This window comes from Panthera leo, chromosome B4 (genome assembly GCF_018350215.1).
Source record: "Panthera leo isolate Ple1 chromosome B4, P.leo_Ple1_pat1.1, whole genome shotgun sequence".
NCBI lineage: Eukaryota > Metazoa > Chordata > Mammalia > Carnivora > Felidae > Panthera > Panthera leo.
In genome coordinates this window covers 80,385,017-80,397,973 of record NC_056685.1, presented here as the reverse complement: position 1 = coordinate 80,397,973, position 12,957 = coordinate 80,385,017, and the positions used below count along the sequence as shown (strand labels likewise).

At 55.4% G+C, this 12,957-nt stretch overlaps 1 protein-coding gene across 1 annotated transcript; it reads left to right on the top strand.

Annotated features, from left to right (window-relative positions):
* Positions 1–4,394: 4,394 nt before the first annotated feature.
* PPP1R1A (protein phosphatase 1 regulatory inhibitor subunit 1A) lies at positions 4,395–12,270 on the top strand. Its single transcript, XM_042944580.1, has 7 exons — positions 4,395–4,603; positions 8,378–8,438; positions 9,448–9,485; positions 9,806–9,869; positions 10,443–10,598; positions 11,497–11,603; positions 12,140–12,270. The coding sequence occupies exons 1-7, from the start codon at positions 4,520–4,522 to the stop codon at positions 12,143–12,145; spliced, it is 516 nt and encodes a 171-aa protein (XP_042800514.1). The 5' UTR covers positions 4,395–4,519; the 3' UTR covers positions 12,146–12,270.
* Positions 12,271–12,957: the final 687 nt, after the last annotated feature.

Below are 12,957 nucleotides of genomic sequence, written 5' to 3'. Positions count from 1 at the left end.
AAAGTATGCATGCATTATGTATCCAACAGTCAGGGGTTTAACCCCTGCCACAGTGGCCAGGCAGGGAGACATGCAAAGATAGAGGTGAGGTCCCTACCTCTGGGTCCCAACCCTGGGTCTGAGACTTCCCAGTATGTGGCTAGAGCACCCCTAACCCCAAATGACAAAATATTAGAATGGGGAGAAACCCACGTAGTCACCTGCTCCCCTCATTTACAGGTGAGGAAACAAAGGCCACTGTGTGTTCGGGGTAGGGAGGTAGCGATTGCCCCACAGTGGCCCAGAGAGTTGGCAGCAGAGGGAAGAATTGACCTCTAACCTCCCAAACGCCAACCCAAGCGGCCCATCCCAGCATCAGTTTGCTCCACGGCCCCGCCCATGAAGAGTAAAATAAAGATCCTAACATATGCCTCCCTCCTGGTCAGTTGTGAGGAGTCGTGAATTAATGCCTGAGAAGCTGAGTGGGGGTAAGGAGGACAAATAAATAAGAGAAGACCGTGCTGAGAGCGAAAAGAGCAGCCCCATCAACCCAGAGTCCAGCTCCCAGAGCAGGGCGGGTGGGAGCTAAGGCTAAGTGACTGCATCACCAAGTCACATCCCTGTAGCCTTAAATATTTCATGGACCCAGAAGGGCACTGCGCAGAACAGCGGCCGCTCCTCTGGCCTGGCTGTGACTGCAGCGGGGATGGGAACGCTCCTACAAACGAGCACGCTCGCACAGACACAAGCGAGCTGGGGAAGGTCTGGGGCGGCGCAGGCTCCACCTCTTATTCTAGAGGGTTCCAAGAGCGGATGGCAGGACCTCCGCAACTCCCCAGCCCCGTGTGTGAGCAACCCGTGCCTTCTTCCACCCACAAGCCCATCAGACACAGCCACTCACCCAGCTCTGGCATGAATAAAGGTCCAAACAGGACACACAGGACAGACCCGTTGTAGCCCACGCGGAGACCCCAGCACCAGGAGCTGAGGCCAGTCACACTCCACCTCCCCACTACCCAGAAACGCTTCGCCCACCCGCACCCAGCCTCCTCCTGGAAAAGCCAAGCCGGGTACTGGGAGCTGTCTCCTCCCTCTCCCGGCTCTCTCCTCCTCTGCCTCCACCCCAGCACCGGCTGCTCCCCAGACCCTTCTTCCCACACAGCCCCTCATGGGGCATCTCCCCAAGGCCTGAGCAATCGGGGCCCCTCTCCCTACCTGTAGCTTTCGGACCATGGGTTCGGAGACTCTGGAGCTTGAGGAAGCAACATGAAGGGTGGGTGTAGGACTTGGGGAGGAATTTCCATGGCCAGACCAAAGTCTGAGGGATACAAGGGAAAGAGGCCCAGGCAAATTGGATGGCTGGGGTAGGGTAGAGGTTCTCCTGATGAAACCCTGGAGGGATGTCTCCCCAAACTCTGCTGTCTGCTAGGAGATAACAAGACAGTAACGACAGCAGCCATGGGTTCATCGAGGGTCTTCTACATGCCAGTATCTTACCTCAGATGATACCCTATCAGGTGGAGACTCTTCTCCCATTTTACAAATGAGGAAACTGAAGCTCAGTGAGGGGATTCTGGGGCTCCAGAGATCCAGGAATGTGAGAATCCTGGCTTCAAGTTCCAGAGTCCCGGTGGAATGGGGTAAGGGATGTGCCAGTCACCTATGTAGAGGATACTCTGGACTCTGCTCTGGGTATGCGTGGTTGGGAGGTGAGTGAGTGAGGAGGAAACCAAAGTGCCTGCCTACTAATGGGTCCTGCGTTCCCCACCCCATCTTTATTCTCTTGGCTTCAGTGTCTTCTTATCCCCTCCCTCCCCAGTCACTCTGGTTGGGGGCATGGGGGTAGTTTCAGGGGAGGGGCTGGGAAATACAATCAGTTGTTTTCCTGGTTGGCCTTGCTACGTCAAAGAGAGGCTAAAGGCAAAAAGATATCTGCACCCCCACGTTCATGGCAGCATTATTTACAATAGGAAGACACACAACCACTGATGGATGAAGGGATAACCTTGTGAGATAGATATAGATAGATATAGACATAGATTAGATATAGATATAGATTTATAGATATAATGGAATATTTTTCAGCCATAAAAAAAATGAGGAAATTCTGCCATTTGTGACAACATGGATGGACCTTGAGAGCATTATGCTAAGTGAAATAAATCAGACAAAGACAAATACTGTATGACCTCACTTATATGTGGAATCTTAAAAAATAATTGAACTCAGAGAAAAGGAGATAAGATTGGTGGTTATCAGAAGCGGAAGACAGGGGGAGGGGGAGTGGAGGAAGGTAGTCAAAAGGTCGAACCTCCAGATTTCAGATAAATAAGTGCTCAGTTGGTTAAATATCAGACTTCAGCTCAGGTCATGATCTCACGGTTTGTGGGTTCAAGCTCTGCATCGGGCTCTGTGCTGAGAGCTCGGAGCCTGGAGCCTGCTTCGGATTCTGTGTCTCCCTCTCTCTCTGCCCCTCCCCTGCTCATGCTCTCCCTCTCTCTTTCCCCAAAATAAATAAACATTAAACAAAATTTTAAATAAGTAAATAAATAAGGGATGGAACATACAACATGATGACTATAGCTATATAGCTATATAGGGAAGTTGTTAACAGAGTAAATCCTGAGTTCTTATCACAAGGAGCAATGTTTTTCCCCTTTTTTTCTTTTTCTTTCTTTCTTTTTTTTTTTTTTTTTGTATCTATATGAGAAGACTGATGTTAGCTGACCCTATTGTGGTCATCATTTCACAATATATGTAAATCAAATCATCATACTGTATGCCTTAAATTTATACAGTGATGCATGTCAATTACTTTTCAATAAAACTGGAAAAATGTTTTTTAAAAGAATGAAAAGCCCCCCCCCACAAGTGCATCCTGAGTGTAGGGGGTCATTCCTAGAGTCTAGTGACAACAAAATGGGGTCAGTTAGCATGCAAATGGAGGTCTGGCTGGCCCACTGGGTCCCTATACCCCAGTGTTGTTCTGAGAAAACTGAGCTGAGCCTGGCATGTGTAAAGAGATATGGCTGGGGGGGGGGGGGGGGGGGGGGGGAGGTTATTTTGGGAGGTAAAAGGGGAAGGGGTGGTGTGAAATCCAGGTCAGGGAAGGGTTGCCCAGGAGAGGAGGCAACTAAGAGTTGAGGCTGACCCCTTAGAGGAAAGAGTGATCATAGGGACCCCAGAGAACCAGGCATTAATCTGTATGGAACTTGCAGTTGCTGGGCTTAAGGCTAAAGAAACAGATCTCTGGCCCTGGCCCTGGCCCAGCCCCTCCCCACAGAACTCCCTGTCCCTTCTCCTCCCTACTTCTTCTCCTCCCCCCCCAACCCACCCCCCCCCCCCCGTGGTTCATCAGCACTGCCCCTCCTCAGGTCCATGGCACCTCTTTTCCCCTCTATGCGATGGCCCCCAGGCCCTAGCATGGTGCCCCCAACAGCTCCTATGAATATCCTATCTGCCTCACTCACTAGTCCTGATTGACATCTGGTCCTACACCAAGGTGGTAAGTTCTTCACCTAGTCTAACCTCCATCCCTTCAGTTACAGCAGATCACTTTCATTATCCCGCCAGTAGTGGAACTGGAAATCAACCCCAACTGCAAACGAGCCACCCCACCAGGAGTTTCCCTTCCATCCCCCAGCATTCTCCCCTTGCAGGCCTTTCACCTGCTTTCCCAGCCCGTAGTTTAGCAAGCAGAAAGAGAAATCTATTTCACAAGCATCATCAGCTCCCCACCCCCAACACTCCTTCTGCTGAGTCCCAGATGGTCCTCTCTCCCTGAGCCCTCCACCCACTCCCATCGGTACTTCAACAGAGAGGCTCTGGCCTCTGGAGACTCTGTAAGGCCTCAGTTCCCCCCTGCCTGCCGGCCGAGTGAACAGAAGACCTGCGCCCAGCCCTCACACCTCCCCTCCGAGTTTTCCCCTTCGCTCTACTGTTTTCTTCTCAAGGGAAAGTCCCTCTCCGTGTCTAGCCTTCATCCCTCCTGCTGCATGCCTAAATCCCCTTCCCTTCTTTGCTCTATGAGACAACCCCTTGCAAGATCATAAACGAAATCTTCCTCTCGCGTTTGCCGCCTCCTCCTGCCAGCGCCCCTCCACCTTCCCGCTCCTAAAACCTGTCCCCCTAGCCTGGAGAAGTTCTCCGTACCGCTCCCCACCCCCACTCCCTGCCCCGAGCTCTGAGGACACCCGGAGGCCCGCCTGGGCCGCCGACCCAGTCTGGGACCCGGCCACGCCCGGCTCGCCCGCCCGCGGGGCGGAGACCCCCGCAGCCCGCGGCGCAGCCACGACGGGGTTAAGGTTCCGGGCGGGGGGGGAGGGGGAGGGGGCCGGGAGGGGCGGGTGCGGAGCCAATCGGCGGCCGCAGAGTCCCCGGGGCCGCGAGCGGGGAGCGCCGAGCAGGGCGCCGGGAGCCGAGCGCGCCGGGCTGGGGCCGGGGCCGGAGCGGAGCGGAGAGCGAGCGCGCCCGCCCCAGCCCCGAGTCCCGCCGCCTTCCCTCCCGCCGCAGCGCCGGCCCAGCGGCCGCCGCCCCAGCCATGGAGCAAGACAACAGCCCCCGGAAGATCCAGTTCACGGTCCCGCTGCTGGAGCCGCACCTTGACCCCGAGGCGGCGGAGCAGGTGCGGAGCCGGGCGGGGTGGCAGGGGACTCGCCCTGCAAAGAACGAGGGACCTCCTGGGCTGGGGGATCTGAGAAACCTGCTTCGTCCGCCCTCGGCAGTGCGCCCCTGTGAGGGCGACCGCGCTCAGTTGGGGGGGAGGGGGGTCTTCTATCCCCTCCCCCACTGTTGGAGCCACCTCTCCCTGTCCGTGCTAGCACGAGCGCCTCCACTCGAAGCCTGTCCCCGCAGAGTCGCTCTCTGCGCCCCAGCCCTGGGGGAGGGGGCCTGCCTGAGGACACGACCCCAACCCCCTTCGCCAGTCTGGCATCCCCCACTCAGTCAACCCCCGCCAGAGTTTCTGAGCTCGAGTGGGGGAGGGGGCGCCGTAGGGGCCCGGCAGCCTTGCGGGAGGGGTTAGGGGAGGAGGCCGGGAACGGAGGGAGCCTGGTGCTGCAGAAAGGAGTTGAAAGAAGAGAAATAGCTCTCCCAGCCCTCCCCTCATTGAAGGCCACCTTGCGTGACTCCAGAGAGTGAGAACCAGAAGGAACCTAGGAAAACCAAGAGCGCCCGGGCTTTGGGGAGAGGGGTGGTTGGGTCTGCAGGCTGAGGCTCCCCTCTAATGCAAGTCTGGACACGTGGGTCCTTATTCCCAACTCCTGCCCTTCGGAGCAGAGAGTGGGGGTGGCCTGCAGAGAATGGCGCTGGGAAGCCAGAGGCAGGGGCTCTCTGGGAGCTGGGTGCAAGGGACTCCCTAAACACGGGAGCAGCACTGCGCTGGCCTGGGCTCAAGGGGTGGGAGTCAAGGCCCTGGCCCAGCCGTGGGCCTGGCCTATTTTTAGCTCAGAGCAGCCTGGCAGAGGCGGCAGTGGATGAGAGTGTGTGAGCAAGTGTGTGTCTCAGGGAGAGTGAGCATGTGTGTGGAGAGGGTGACCACCCGTGGTCACTACTACCGCCCATTTGCCAAATATTTGCTCATTTGCGCCATCTCGTTTTGTGTTCTCTGTCCATTTGCCTGGACATCCCCGGTCCTAAAGAATATCTGTCGGCCACAAGGTCAGTTCTCCATTTCCCCTATGCGGCTGCCAGGGCTCTGGCGGGGCCTCCCCACCTGACAACACCCTGTGACCTCTTGGGATGGGCTGGAGAGGGTTCTCTGTGTGGGCTCCAGCTGTTTGGGAGAAGAAGCTCAGGATCTGAAGGGAGGGGTAGGTGCACATAGTCTCCTTGCAACTTCAGCTTCCCCAAGTGTGGGGAGGGGTGAGGAACCTGATCTGTCCTCTCCCTGGCCTGGGGGGAGCCCCATCTCCAGACCCCCAAGGTGTGACAGCAGGATGGACTGTGGTGAGGCCTCAAGCCTGGTGAGGATGAGCAGGGTGGAGAGCCCGAGCCTGGGGAGTGTCCCCCCAGAGTCAGGGGCAAGACTGTTAACGCCTGGAGGCAGGGGATTAGCTAAGATACCCTCAGCCCCAGGAAACGGGCTGTGAGTGTGGGCTGGGGGTGGTTAGGGGTGAGGTTCCAAGGACTGCCTTCCACTGGCACAGACAGGTCTCCCTGACACCTGCATCTGTTTGGTGTTAGAGACGGCAGGTGTCCATGTGTATTGGGAGGAGGAGGGGGTAGTCCAGCTGGTTCAGGGGTCGGGAGACACAGGAGGAGAAGATAGTTCTCTGGAGCCAGAGGGAAAAAGAGAGAGACGGGACTGCCGCCTGTTTTTCTCGTCTTCAGAAATCGGTGTCCTGTCCACTAGACCTGAAATTCTAGCTGCAGCCTAACCTCAGCCCTTCTCTCTGTGTCGTCCAAGTGTGTTACCCAAGCAAAAAGCTCCAGGCGTGGCAAGAGGGCCTAATCCAGACTGACATGGGAGAGCAAAGGGGGTTAGAAGCTAGGAGTTACAGAGCACAGAGTGGCAGGGGATGGAGGGGCGCCCACGGCGACCAGGTATTTGGTGTGACTGGTTTGGCAATAAATCAGAGGCAAAGGCACGAGGTATCCTTGAGCACTCGGAATTTGGGGAGGTGCAAGAAAAAGAAGAAAGACCATCTATTCACTTCCTAGTAGTTCAGGTACCTGGGGTGGGGGGGGGGGGTTACTTTAGGAAGTCTGACTTTACTCCCTTCTCTGATATCTCTAGGATATCAAAATTGTCAAAGACTCTGAGCGCCTAGAGATCTTGTCCAAGGTTAAGGAAGGGACCTGTCCAACATCACAGAGCCCTGGTGCCCTCTCAAAAGCCCTTTCCGGCATGCTTGTGGTCTCCTTCTCGGACTCCCAACTTCCACTAACACCCCCACCCTCTCCCCGTCTCTCTGACTCTTCCACAACCAGCACTCCCCCTCTGCCTACAGCAGGAGAGAAATAAAAAGGAGTCCTCTCCTAGGAAAGGATGGCCCTCACCCCACATTCGGGAAGAACAAGTACCCGCCTGCTGGTGCCCAGCACATCTGTACCAGGAATGGCCAGACGGACTCACAGCTCATGTGTGTGTAGTGCATATGTGTATGACTGCACACACACACACACACACACACACACACACACACACATGCACACACACACACACAACCAGCACTGCCAGGGACCTTGAAATGTCACCCAAAATAGATGCCACTGGATTTTCCAGAGAAAACAGTGACCCACCCCAAGAGCCCCCCATTCTGTGCATCTCACTTCTTTGGGGAGAATCCCCCTCTCAGACTAACACTGTGCCTCTTGCTAAGGCTGACATCCATTTTCTGGGCATAGAGAGGGGCGGGCGTCTTACCACCCCCGCCCCCAGTGGTAATGATACTAAATAATGGACACAGAGAGAGAGAGGAATTCCATCCTTCAGTATCCTCGCGCTACCGTGCTCAGCCCTGGATGATCTTAACCCCTCTCCCAGCCCTTTGGCTTTCCCCAGCTCTGCTGCCCCGGAAGGTTGCTGTAGGGACTCCAGCCCCATGCGTTCCCCTCACTTCCAAGCCTCAAAACCCTCCCGAGAAAGGAAAGAAAACCTACATGTCCCAAGAGTCCTTGGACTGACTGCAACAACAATCAACTTTATTGGCAGCCTGGCAGAAGAGCAGCAGTTGGCAGAGGGGCTCAGAGGCCAGGAGTCAACCAGCTTTTATATGTTAATTTCTTAGAATGGGACCCTGGGGCCCCCGCATAAGATTTTTCAGGTAACTTTAGCACCCCCCCCACTAGGTCCTGCCTGTATTTTATTTACCGTTACAAGGATTTGCCCAGACCACACTTGCTGACAAATTAGAAAGGCAGTGTGTCCGATGACAGAGGGAGAAATTTAGAGAGGGGCATGGAATTTAGAGAGGGGCATGGGCGAGGGAACGCACCTTCAGACCTACCTTCCTGGTGCTGTCGCCCAGGCTGGGCTGGGTGTGAGGGGTGCTGCCCACAGATGCTGGCGCACAAAACGTTCCTGTCTGTCTGGGGTGGTGGGCTAGAAGACTGGGGGAAAGCCCTCGTGCCCTGTCAGGTTATTTCTGACCATCGATCAGGATGGACGGAAGGACAGCAGGCCAGAGATCGATGCATTTGAGCAGATACAGCTGCTGAGAGGGAGAGCTGGGGAGATGCGGAAACAGAAAGGGGGGATGGGGGATAGAGGGGGCGGGGGTGATCTTTTGCGTCCCTAAGGGAAAGGGATGGGTCCAAGAATGTCCACCCTGGGACCTGAGGCTCAGTGTAATGTGGTCATTTTTGAGGTATGTTAAGCGGGTGGCCTGGATTATGTTGCTGAGGGGTACTGGGTGGGTCTTTGAGACTGCCACGTGCACTTGACCTCTCCCCTCAGATTCGGAGGCGCCGCCCCACCCCCGCCACCCTCGTGCTGACCAGTGACCAGTCATCCCCAGGTAACCCCCCCCGGGATGGCTCGCTGAAGGGACTGGGGGCTGCTGAGGGGGTCCAGTGAGAGAAGGGGGGGCGCTGGCTGGAAGAAGGGCAGATCTGAGGAGTCCGAGAGCTTCTAGGTCCCAGGGTCGGGAAAGCGGGCGGCTGGATTAGCAGGAGGATTTCCTTTGCTTTGGAAAGACGGAGCAGTGCTAGGGAGGGGAGGGAACGCACCTGCGTCCTAAGCCCCCCCAGGAATTGGGGTGGTCAACTGAGTGCCGTTGCTGCGGCAACAGTCTTCCAGGTTTCTCGAGCAACTGAGATGCTGAGGCCCCCACCCCCAGAGGCAGTGACAGCTGTGAGGGGGAGACACCGCCTCCATCAGCTAGCCTCACAGCCCCCAGAGGGGAAGGGGAAGGTTAGACACAGCTCAGGGAGCAGCTGGCATGCCGGTCACCACTGTGCCCAGCAAGGTCTGGGGAGAGAACAGGGTCTCAGGGAATGTCGGGGAGAGGTGGTCATGCTAATAAGCCAGACTGGAGTTCAAGATGCCTGAATGTCCGGCTTGCCCCCAACTACCAAAATTGGTTGTACCTCCCTGCGCAGGATAAACTTGCTCTTTTTTATCTGGTATTCCCTCCCGTGCACGGTTCCGTTCTGAACCTGGGGTCGGGGCAATGATTGGGAGGAGAAAGAGCTATGGATACTTCAGAGAGAGGAAAGGAGCAAAAACACCACACCGATCCCACTTCGGGAACCTCCAGGTCTGAGGCGAGGATGTAGATACACGATGGACCACAGAGTCAAGGACAGGACTACGTACCGGGAAGAAAGCAAGGCAGGGGGGAGCTGAAGAGAGCAGGCCTGGGGCAGCCAGACATCAAGGCTGACTTCCTACCGGCCGATGTGAGGGACAGATCAGGAAAGAGGTGATCACAGAGGCTCCTCCCCTTGGGAAGTCAGCTCTTTTTTGGGGGTCCCCCCCCGGGTTTTCAGTCCTCTTCACTTTCTCCTTTCCCTGTTCCCCCTCAGAGATAGATGAAGACCGGATCCCCAACCCGCTTCTCAAGGTGAGCTGGTCCCTCAGGCTCAGCCCAGCCCAGAGAATTATTAGAGGATTATTCCTCAGCCCTTCCAATCTCTAGGGCCTTCTGACTCCCCCTTCTCTGCGTCCCTCCCAATGAGCGGACACACACTCACACCATATCCCCCCACACTCAGTCTCTTTGCTCACTGTGGGGACGGGGGTAGGGGTGGCTGGGAAGCAGGAATGTTCTCCCCCACTTTCTGAAGCCCACGCCGACCCCCCAATCTCCAGTCCAAAGCATGGCAAGACACAGAAGGTGGGCGAGACGGGCTGGCCCCCATCTGTGCCCTGTGTCCTTCACAGTCCACTTTGTCCATGTCTCCACGGCAACGGAAGAAGGTGACGAGGACCACACCCACAATGAAAGGTTAGGAACACCCTTCCCATCCCCTTCTGCCCCGCTGTGCCTGAGGCTGAGCCGTAGACCTAAATGACCCCTTTGCAGGGAACTGTTGCGAAGTCTTGAAACCTGCCTCTGTTAGAGTTGAATCGTTTGCTAGACAGTCTGGGCTGGACTCCGGTTCTGGCTCCCACCAGCTGGGTGGCCTGGCAGAACCTGCTTAACCTACTGAGCCCTGAGTACCACCTCACTATGGCAGTTAAATAAAATATGCAGTGCTCACCACACAGAAGGTACTCAAATATTTCTTGAACCTAAACTGAGTCTTTTCTTTTGCCCCTAGTATCCCAGCAAGTTAGGAGGGTCTTTTCTTCCTGAAGGCCCTGCCCCTCGCCTCTCTGACTTTTGAAGGAAGTATGTTTTATTGTCTAGCTTTAGGCCCTCCTTAGTGCCCAGCGCATATCTTTCCCCACCCCCCCCCCACCCCACCCCCGTTCAGATCTCAGGGGATGGAAATGTCACACCAGCAATGTCTGCCGGCCCTTCAGCGGCGCTGTTGAGACTCTGAGCAGTCACGTCCCTCCCTTTCTGTGCCCCCAGAGCTCCAGATGATGGTTGAACATCACCTGGGGCAACAGCAGCAGGGAGAGGAACCTGAGGGAGCCGCCGAGAGCACAGGGACCCAGGAGTCCTGCCCACCTGGGATCACAGACACAGAAGCGGAGTTAAGGCTGGGCCCTTCTGGGAAAGCACAAAGTACGTTGAGGCTGGGGAGGGACTGGCCCGGGAGGAGGCAGACCTTAGCCGTGATAGGGAGGGGTCTACTAGGAGCCGGAAACTGTCCTGGGAATATGGATATGTCTGGATGTATTCCATGTATTTGCGTCTCACCTTTGCTTACTGAATGAGAGCAAACCCTCCCCACCTGGGCTGCAGGGCTCCCTGCTGTACGGGGGGAGGGAGCGAGCCCACCGTGGTGGGTCCAGCACGCACAAGCTAGAATCCTCCTCACTTGACCAGCCCGGAGGCCTCCAGCGACTCACTTAACCTCAGTCTGTAAAATGATAATGACGTTGCCTATTGCATTGGGTTGTTTGCGAAAATGAAAGGAGACCGGTTCCTAGCCCAGCAGCTGACACATGCAATGAACCGGAAGCTGCTGGTAGTGCTGTTAACACATCTCCACAGTCCCTCATCCCAGGTGGGATTCCAGAATCCAGAGCTTTTCCCATTCTACGAAGGTGACATGGTGTGTGTATATATCTACTGATATTATGTAATACCCTCCAACAGAGCACCCTGTAATCACACACATTAATATTTCTGCAGTGAAATGAATGGTCCTACCAAATGGGATAAAGACTAAAAGGAGTCCCGTTATCATCTCAGGTCAGGTTTTGCCCAATTGTACCCAAACTTTTTTGAACTCCCCTTTGAAGCGTTTTTTTATCTTTCAATTTCTGATTGCAAATTTAAAAAGTGAGCCTGTAGTAATCATTGTGATGAGAGAAAACACCGCTGGGCTTGTCCGGTTGCCCGCAGCCTGGTCTTGGGCCCCTCTCAGAGGTCACTGGATGTAGTGAGAGGAGCAGCTCCCTCTCCAAGCTTTCATGAATACTGCCTCTCCCTCCCACCACCCCTTTTCCCTCCTTAGAGCCTGCAGAATCCATCCCTAAAACTCAGGAGAGGGGCAGTGAGAAACCCAGCACAGAGGAACCCACAACCCATATACCACCATTGGATTCCCAGGGAGCCAACTCGGTAAGAGCCTAGGGCTGGGGCTGCCTGGTCTACAGGAGAGCAGGCTGTGTCAATGAGGGCAAGGACTAAGATCTGGAATTAGGGGATGGGGGAACAGAGGACCGGCTTCAGTCACTGAAGAGCTATTGTCTGAGGCAAGAAGATTTGGGGGTATTACGTATCCGTGGACAGAGAGAAATGGGATTAAGCTGCAGGAGGAAGGGTTGAGGTTAGACTCTGTATTGGGGTTTCTGGCTCCTGGACTGGGTGATGAAGTAGACCGTGGACTTTCTGAGAAAGGGCATTTGGAACCTAAAGGGAGAGCCTCATGTCCAAGCTGGGCGAGCAGTGGTCATGCCTGGAGCGGAGGCATTGATGAAACAGCCTCGTGGACTCTGATTTTACGGTCCTCCCTCCCCTGCGTAGGCCGGGCAAGCAGGGCGACTGGCGTCAGACATCAGAGGTTAGATGCTTGAGGATGGGCGGACTAGTAGGGGTGGGGACAGTAGGACCTCTGGTCTCTCACATGCCCTCTTTCTGCCCCTCCCCCACAACAGGTCTGAGAGTGAAGGAGGTATCCTGGAATCAAGACTGCAGTTGGGATGCATGGACACTGGATTTGTTTCTTATTCTTCACTTTTGGGAAAAATCTCCTGTTTTTAAAAAGTGATAAATTTGGTGTTAGGTGCTTGGCATTTTCCTTCTTTCCCAACTTAGAGAATCCTTTCTCCCTCCCTTCTTGTCCTGCCCCCTCTACAACTCCCTGCTCTTCTGCCCAGCTCCTTCTGGAAAGAAATGGGGAAGCTGGGCAGGAGAAATGGGGAAGCTGGGCAGGAGCCTTGAGAAGGGGTTGGGGTGGGGGGAGTTCTCCCCCAACCCTGCCCTTACTTGCTCTGGGAAGAGAGATGGGGGTCAGACAGGTGGAAGGACTAACTTCCAGGGCACCAAGAAGGAACAAAGGGCCTGGGTTCTCTTTTCTTAATTGACCCCTGCCCTTACTTGCTCTGGGAAGAGAGATGGGGGTCAGACAGGTGGAAGAACTAACTTCCAGGGCACCAAGAAGGAACAAAAGGCCTGGGTTCTCTTTTCTTAATTGCAGAAAAGATACCACCACCTGGCAGGGTTGCCCTGCAGCTGTGAGACTTGGGAGTTGTAAGGCCGGTCCAGCTGCGACTGTGCTGTGGCCGCCGCCTGCTGGACAGGAGGTGGAACTGCACCCTGGCTCGCCCATTGGAAAGAGGTGTTGCTTGTGTGGATGCCTTTGCAAGTCCTCCAAACCTTAATGATTCCCACACTTCAGGGTGTGTTCCCTCCTCCAGCCATGAGGAGACCACACCCCCTGCTCCAACCCGTTAGCAAAGACGCGTGGAGAACA

Excerpts from the sequence above, each read along its gene's own strand:
- PPP1R1A (XM_042944580.1), top strand. The coding sequence starts at position 4,520 with ATGGAGCAAGACAACAGCCCCCGGAAGATCCAGTTCACGGTCCCGCTG. Across the intron at positions 4,604-8,377 it reads ACCCCGAGGCGGCGGAGCAG|ATTCGGAGGCGCCGCCCCAC; the intron begins GTGCGGAGCCGG and ends CTCTCCCCTCAG. Across the intron at positions 10,599-11,496 it reads CCCTTCTGGGAAAGCACAAA|AGCCTGCAGAATCCATCCCT; the intron begins GTACGTTGAGGC and ends TTCCCTCCTTAG.